Source organism: Aythya fuligula, chromosome 3 (assembly GCF_009819795.1).
Source record: "Aythya fuligula isolate bAytFul2 chromosome 3, bAytFul2.pri, whole genome shotgun sequence".
NCBI lineage: Eukaryota > Metazoa > Chordata > Aves > Anseriformes > Anatidae > Aythya > Aythya fuligula.
This window is the reverse complement of record NC_045561.1, coordinates 31,081,782-31,090,462: the sequence shown is the minus strand read 5'-3', so window position 1 is coordinate 31,090,462 and position 8,681 is coordinate 31,081,782. Positions and strand designations below refer to the sequence as shown.

At 39.1% G+C, this 8,681-nt stretch overlaps 1 protein-coding gene across 1 annotated transcript in view; it reads right to left on the bottom strand.

Moving 5' to 3' along the window:
- Positions 1 to 827: 827 nt before the first annotated feature.
- LOC116487066 (opsin-5-like) overlaps positions 828 to 8,681 on the bottom strand; it is a 29,707-nt gene continuing 21,853 nt past the window's right edge. Inside the window, exons 3-6 of the mRNA XM_032183637.1 lie at positions 7,564 to 7,663; positions 5,395 to 5,499; positions 1,930 to 2,153; positions 828 to 1,265 (exon numbers count right to left, since the gene is read on the bottom strand). Of these exons, the coding sequence (XP_032039528.1) occupies positions 828 to 1,265; positions 1,930 to 2,153; positions 5,395 to 5,499; positions 7,564 to 7,663 (867 nt within the window). The remainder of the gene's footprint in view (positions 1,266 to 1,929; positions 2,154 to 5,394; positions 5,500 to 7,563; positions 7,664 to 8,681) is intronic.

Below are 8,681 nucleotides of genomic sequence, written 5' to 3'. Positions count from 1 at the left end.
ATTTTGCTATTTAAACCACTTAGTTGATTTATCTATTTTTTTTTTTAGGCAGGTACAAAAACTTTCTTTAGAGCAGCAGCGAAGTGTTGGATTATATTCTGTAAATAGCTCTGATGCCATACTTTGCCAATATTCTTGCAGGCTTAATGTCCTTGGTTTCATTGCCTGCATGGCATCTCTTGCTCCACCTTAATAGTCATGTAGAAAAACAATCAAGCTGGAGGCACATCAGGAAAATTAAAGCCAGCTTTTTGGCTTTAATGAATGGGCACACTACAGCCAGGCCCTGCTTACTGGGAAAGTTGGGAAAGATGGAAATAATTCTGCAAACAAACAAGGAAAAGTGTAAAGCCACTGTTGAACCTACAGTGACTACAAAATGCCGAGATCTACAGCTCTGTCTTGCATAGACAAACAGGGAGTGGTCCTCTATGGCTGAGACTGTTAAAGAGTAAAACAAACAAACAAACAAAAAAAATTTGGAAATGTAATCTCATAATTAATACAGTTTGGATGGGAACATTAGTGATCTTTTTGCTAGCTAATCCATTGTCTTCATAAGTCAGCCTTCCTTTTTTTTTGTATACATGTGAATATGGAATGTTTCTGGCACTGGGTGTGCTGCCCACATTATAACATGCTTTGTAGCATTTTGTACCTACACAGAAGGAAAATATCACTTTGTCATCTGATTTGCTTGAATTGCATAACCATCAGTGCTATAGCAAGAAACAGATGGATCGGGAGTTGGGAGATCACTCAAGCGGTGATCTGAAGAGGATCTTGCTGAACACAAAGTGGGTGAGTGCGTTAAGTGGCCACAAAACTCACAGTCTATCACATTCAATGTCAGGGTTATTAGATGGTGTATCATGAATGCCAAAATATTCTTCCCTATTTGCTGGAGGTGGAGTGTTGCTTGGACTTCCCACCCCAGAATCAGGGCTCGGTGCAGGGTGCATATCTGCTGCATACTTCTCTTCTTTCTTTGAAGGCTCTTGTTTTTGCTTGAGGTTTTTGAAACGTTTGAGCTTCACAGGGTCCTTGACTTCCTTGGCACAATGAAACAAGATGAAAATGTCCCTCCGAAACTTGGAGCTCATTCCAAAGTAGATAATGGGATTGTAGAAACTGGCAGACTTAGCAAACAAACTGGCAAGGATGCTGGTAAGGTTGGGCACAGGGTGACCGTAGGCAGACCATATAGAGATGACAGCATATGGTGACCATGCAATAATGAAGGCTGTGCAAATGACAATAGAAACCTAGAAGAAAGATGAAAAATAGCCTTAAATCTATACTGGGAGACTGCATCAGGGAAGAAATACACTGGTAATAGTAGCTTGAAAACACAGCTGGAAGGGAAACGTTCAGCTTCTACTGAAGGTATGGCTCACAGGAGTGTACAGACAAGCAAAAGTTTTGCTTTGATGGAGCCAGGTAGGCATAGAAGTTAGATACCTAATTCGGGTATGAGGTGTGCTTGAGCAATGCCTCATCTAATGGAATGAAAATAGCTACAACCCCCTGAATGTTTATCTGAACTCAGAAGACTTAGGATAGATTTAGGTCTAGGAAAAGTAATTTGAAAGTTCCCTTGTTGCTTTTTGAGCACACACACAAGTTACATCTCTGCTGAAAGAAAAGGGAATATGCCAAACAAAACTTCAGTTTTTGTGCTGTATAACCTGCTCCAGTTATATTTAAATTATTTTTCTCATGTTATGTAGGACTAATATTAGCCAACTAAGGGAGCAGGAATTTTAAACCATCCTTATGTTAACTTCACTGAGTTCAGACTTTGTCACTAAAGATTGCAGAGAAATTAAATGTGAGTGGTGGGTTTTGTTCTCTTCTGTTCTCTTCTTAATTTTTGGATAGACAGCTTTCACTGAGATGAATCCTACCCAATATGAAACCCACACTCACCCTGGTGACATCCCGCTCCATTCTCCTCTGTCTGTCTGTGGGATCGCTGAGTCCTGTTAATGCATGGCTTAGTTTGACAGTGTTGATAATTGACACATATGAGAAGACCATGACTGTCACAGGTAGGAAGAAACAGCAGATGAAAATGGAGACAATGTAGGACTTGTAGATTGTAGAGAAGTTGGCTTTTGCCCAGTCTATTTCACATGTTCCGTACATGCGATCTGGAAAACAAAAATAAGTTGGTTAGCAGTTTTAGAACATTTATCTGGTTTTGCATGATTAATATATCAATTTAGAAGCTGTATTTTTCTTCTTTTAGGCAGTAAAGAATGGAGTGCTCTTTCTGATTTAATGAGCTGTGAAACAATCTCCTACATAAACAATTTTTCAAGACTGGCTAGACCATAACAAGTTTTAATGCATATTATCATTCTGTACCATTTAGATTTCCTGTGTAGATCCATAATGCACAAACTGTTGATTTAAGATAGGAAATTATGATGCTAATTGTGGATTAACTTAGTAGGTTTGATATTCCTCTGTAGCCTGTTATTTGACAGTGTTCTATGTAGTAACTTTCTAAGACGAGCTCTATACCAGCATAACAAGCAATTGCAGGGACAATATGTCATGTGTAAGAATTCAATACTTACATAGCAAAGTAGGAAGTAAAAGTATTGAGTTTATTATTTTTTTTTTTTTAAATAGAAGCAAAATGGTAATGAACGTTTTACTCTAGTGAGAGATGAAAGCAAATTGATACAGCTGATCAAAATTATGGGAAGATGAAGCATATAAATACAGATGATATGCTGTTAATGGAAAGGATATAATTTGCAAATGTGTTCTTACACAAAACTTGAATTTTATGTCATTAAGGATTTTCTATATTTTGTGAGTTGTTGATTTTTGGTTTAAGGGAAGAAAGCTATTTTGTGTGTGGTTTAATATTATTATTACTATTATTGCTATTATTCCTCCCCTGACAGCCATGGCAGTAAACCAAATTATAAATAATTGAAGCATAAACCAAAATTACATAAATCAAGTATTAACAAGTCCTGGAAATACAACACAGGTGAAGCTTGCATGATTTAGCAACAGATCTCTCCCTGGCATCCAGAGATAATTCTGAAGAAAAAAATCCCTTAATTCCTCATGGGTGATAGAAGGTTTAGATAGGATGAATTAAAGGAGCAAAAGATTAAAATCACTTTCATGAGTCTCATCAAAAAGAGCTCAATATTTTTAACACCAAGAACTTTAGGTGTTGCTGTCTGGATGTGCTCAGTAATAGAATCTCCTTTGCCTTTTTAATCAGTAGATTCCAAGATACTATTCAAATAGATAACCATAGTATCTGGCTTAATTCTAAGTTTCTCATTTGTGAAAACTTCTGACTTCAAAAAAGAAAGCAGCTTCCACATGACATGAAAAGAAAATCCCTCAGTTTTTCTATGAGTCAGAATTCAGGGCTGTGTTTTTCCCTCCCTCAGCAGGGACACTGGCAAGTGGCATTTTCAAAAGTCAGTGGGGTCCTGGGGACCTCTGCAGCTGCTGTGAAGAAGTGGCAGATCAGAGGCTGTGTTACATGCTGTGGTCGGCTGGCAGCCATCCTGCTCCACTGCCTGCTGCAGAACTTGCTGGACTCCCACATCTTCATGGGTGCCCTTTGTGGGATCGTGTTTGGAATCAGATAGACCGCGATTTCTGAAACTGCTGTGATTCTCAGCAGGGAGAAGCACTCACAGGAAGCTGAATCCAAATAACAAGCAGGATCCACGGGGGCACTTGGATGCCCTGACAGAGCAAAGAAGTCCCTGACTCCAAGTTAGGGCCAAAAACAGATGTCAGAAATCATTCTACAAATGAAGTATTATTAAGATTATTGGAATATGAAAACACAGCATGCCAGAAGATATACAGAAATGACAAATCTAACCTCCTCCTCAAGTCTTATGACATATCCAGAGTGCAGAAACAAGACATAAAATTAGAACAGTCATTCTGTCCCAAACAAAAGATCCACAGAGCCTAATACACTGATAAAACTGTTTGCTTTGGGATTCTTGGATTTGATTCAACAATCATAGAAATAGCTGCTTTTCTCATGTGTCCTTCAAGGGTGCAGCGATACTTCAAAGCATATGTATCTGGCTTTGGCCTTTTCCTGATATTCACCCTTGCCTTAAACCTCACCCTAGTAGTAGACCTTGGAGTCTACTGAGCCTTAGCCCCCAGTTATTGACCCCATGAGCAGGTTCTCGTGGGAAGAAATCTCTTCTCTACTTACACTGTCATTCTGCAAAGTCTTTTCAGCCACACCAGAGATCTAGGCTTTCTGATTTTTGTTTCCTGATAGTACCTTGTGTTTTCTCCCTATTTTTCCATCTCTGAGCATCATGTTTATATTTTCATAGACCTATAAACACAGCTCTATATTCTGTTTTCCAATTGGTAATCACCATTTCAAATGTACCAAGTTTTTCCTGTATGACTTTAGATTCCTTAGCTCTGAATTGTCTCTGACATGTTATTGCCCAGAAGCTCAGCACACCAAAACCCTTCTGCACATTCCCACAGTGAAGCTTTGTTCTCACTGCAAAATGAATGTTATCCAAACTAATACTGTATCCTCAGCAACTTTGTAATTTCATTTTTGCCCTTTGACTCTTTGCTACTGTTTTATGAATATGTTGAATGTTGTAGATCAAAGAGCAGATGTCTACAGGATCCATACACTTGGACAATTTCAGTCATACAATTTTAGTTGTTAGGACTTCTGTATTATTATTATTATTTGTTCCTAGAAATTTATTTTGATTTGTTTAGAGACTTAACTTGAGACAATTTGTCCACCTTTTCCCCCTAAAGAAAGTTTCTGGTGTGAGAAAATTAGCTATTGAATTACCTCAGTGTTCACTAATGAATTATTCCCCCTTGTCCCCCTTCTTTTCTTTTTTTTTTTTTTGCTAGGGCCTTATCTTGCATCCTAATCACTTCTTGGACTGACAGACTTTCTGGCATCTTTATCATCTTTTGCTATGTTAGTTTTCATACTTTTAAACTGTTTCACCAGATCTTTCTGGCTTGTCTTACTATAGTTTCAAGTTCAACTTGCTGGAACTTGTGTTCTTTTCTAGCTCCCTAATCTTGACAGTTTTTGAAGGATGCCTTTTGATAATTTCCTTTATCTCACTGCTTAACCATGCCAAATATTTCTGGCCCTATATTCTTTTTTTCATAGGTAATACACATTTGTGATATCTGCAAAAACAAATCTCTTTAAAGCCCATACCAAAGTAGGCACACTGTGCATATACATCATGCATGATAAATGATTTTCTTAGTTCCACTGATAATCAGTCTGGTTTATCACAAACACCAAGAAAAAAAGCTAAGTATCTTTGTTTAATTAAGTGGAGAGGTGCCAAATATGTACAACTGAAAGATAACTGTTACCTGTATAACTGCCCCAGCCAAGCAATGGAGCTGCTGACCAGAAGAAAGCTGCTATCCAGATGAGAACCAGAGCCACCGTCATACTGCTGTTGCTGATACAGTGACCTGCAATGGCATGGTTTAGTCAGAAACCTCTTAACCTCTGAAATCTAAAGCCATTATTAGAACAACAAACAATAAAGGAAACACAGCTATTTAAGAAAAGTTAAGTCAGAAATAGGTATTTATAAGAAAAACTGAAATATGAAAACTGGTCTGGATTGTGTTCAAGACCACTTGTAGAGCAGTGGAACTGAACAGCTTTTTAGCAGAAGACAGTGTTTGTTGAGCACTGCAGAACTGGTAAATTCTGTGTCAGTTTTGTTTTGTGATTTTGTAAAAAGCACAAAACAATTCTATGTTGTTTTATATGAAACAAACAATAAATCCTAGGATTTTCTTACTCATTTCAAAGTTTTTGCTGTTAAAAAAGGACAAGAAATATTATCTGGTCAAACTATATTAGTCATTCAGTATAAATGATTTAATCTGTCCCACTGTTGCCATACATTGCGGTAATTTCTTTGTCTACACAGAAAGTATTTATGTGGCCACTAATCTCTGTTCTTCAAAATTTATGTAAAGTTATATTGAGTACTTGGTCAGATTTCCTGAAGAGGCAAACAAATTATGCACACCCTCAGATGAACTTGTGCTGCAGCTTTACAAAAGAGAAACATTTTAAATATGACTTCCTAATTTGCAGTGAATATAAGCTATAGAATACAGCAGAGACAAATTCGAACAGGTTGTTTTGAAAATGAACTTCAACAAATCTAAAACTTCAGCAAACTGCAGAAGAACTTTGTGGAAAAAAAAAGACCTCCCTGTAGAAGCTCTTTTCAGAGCTAATAATGCTCATGCTATTAGAAAAACAAACATATACAATGCATCCAGTGCATTTGTACATGTTTTATATGGAGATACTAGTAAGTTCCTTCTTGAAAGATGGTACAATCCAGTCATAATGAGAGCATGAAAACTTAAAATACATTATGTATGCATGGTGAAAGGAAGACTAGGGAGAATTTATAGAACATGTAGGCATAAAGAGGAGTGACAAAGTAAGGCTCCCAGTGGAGGTCAAAGTTTCAGCAGACAGAAGATCCAAGTTGAATGGCAAGGAAAGGTTTCTCCTGATCCTGTGAAAGAGAGTGTCTTGGGGGAGAGTGGTGACATAAAGAATCACAAAGGAAAAACAGTAGAGGGTGGCATGTTTATGCTCTGATGGGGTCTTCACCTCACATGTAAAGGATTTCAGACTAGATTTGAACAGTGGAGCACTCATATGCCTTTAGAGAGGCATTTATACCAAAGGTATAAATGACATATAAAGGTATAAAAGACATATAAAAGCAAACAAACAACAACATCAAAAACAGAGCACTTGGTGAAAGGTCTCTAGCACTGCAGACAGTAATGAAGAGTAGTTGCTTGAGATATTCAGGTTGCAGATACCAGGACATTGGAAGAGGAGGAATTGTGGGTGAGAAGCTGTGTCTATGATGCCTCACAGACCCAGGAGATAGGCAGGAGACAGGGTAGAGATGGGTTATGGTCAGTTCTGGGACCTGTGCCAGTAATTCTCATCTCCCGTGGTATGAAACTGTCCACTGAGGGGAAGTGGGAAGGGCACATGGGGATGCCAGGCTGCACAGAGCTGTGAACGCTGGAGGCACGATGTGCAGGCTGGGTATTCCCAGTGCCATCTAAGCAGTCCACAATGCCTGTGCTTTCTGAACCAGGGATCTTATCGAGGCTGGAAGCTCTCCTAAATATCATCTCACAGAAGATGAAAATTTGTTGGTTACAGTGATTCTGGGCAAAGATGTATGAATCACTTGAGAGCTATTTAAGCTGTACTCTAAGAAACACAGAGAATCAGCAGGTCTTGTCTTCTGCACAAGTAAATTTCAACCATGGTAACCAAAGGGTACTGCTAATAATTTAGCCTTTTTAGGGGTTAACTCTTGAAGGATTCTGTGCAAACATGTTTCTAACATACCTGACTACATTAGGCTATGGTTTCCAGTGCATCTAATTTATACTTCATAAACTGTATAACTGAAAGGAGTACAGATTTAAAACAAATTCAGTGAAGGCAGAACTGGATCTGCCTTTATTCCTTACCTCTCTCAGGATGGCAGCCTTTTATGTAGCGAGTCACACTGATCACTGTAAGGGTATTAATGCTCGCCAGGCCAAAGAGAAGTGTCAGGAAGCCATCAACCTGAAAAACAAAGCAGCACAGGGTGCTCTCTTACTGCAGTGCCGGAGGGGAAAAGAACCACAGGGATTGCTCTTGTCACTTTCATGTTAATGCTCTCGAAAATTTTTCCAGCAACCCAACTAGCAGGGAAATATAAAATGTCAGGAGGAGTCATCTTCTATAGGATCAGTGAGCAAGTAAATGTTCAAAAATTAGAAAAGTGCTCTGTCACGTACATCAGATAAACAAGAAAACACACCCTCACATCTAAGTTTCCCTGAAATGACTTGCCAAATGAAGGAGAAAAAAGATTGAACTCAAGTGAAGAAAACCCCTGAATGTGCACAAAGGGTCTGGATGCGGCCAACCCACTGAGGCAGAGTAAAAACACAAACCAACTCCATGAATTTTAGGCCAAAGAGGAAAGAACATAGGAGGTAATGGGTTCAGCTGAGCAAGAAAAACCTAGCAAAACATTAAATAAAAACATCTGACACTCAATCTTCCAAATGGATTGGGTGTCAGTGCTGGTGTTACTGACTATTTACCAATGCTGATCCTCACCTCCGGCTCCCACTGATGTCAGGTCTCAGCCACAGACGTGCAGGACAGGAACAACTCTGCTGGTGTCAACTGCGAATGTAGGAATGGAGCCACTGCTGGCTGCGGTGAAGGTGGATGCAGCCATCTGCTAGGGAACGCTATCTGACTGGGAAGTGATCCAGGCAAAATACTGAAGGCAGTCCTTTTTTTGTTGTTGTTGAAAGCTTGTGGTGATGTACCAAACCGGGCAGAGCAGAGGAGCTCTTGGAGGTGTCAGTTTTACACCAAGGGAGGCAGGAACACTGAGCAAGTGTCGCTGGACTCCGACTTGGCATTCGAGTTGTAAAATTATCGGAGGGAAGGCACATCATTATTCTAAGGGAACAAACTCCGTCTTTGTGTGAATGGGCACAATTCCCATGGAATTCAATTTATCCCAGAATCTGGGGCTTTAATCCAGGTTCAAAGCTGAGACCATGGCAGATTGTATAAATTA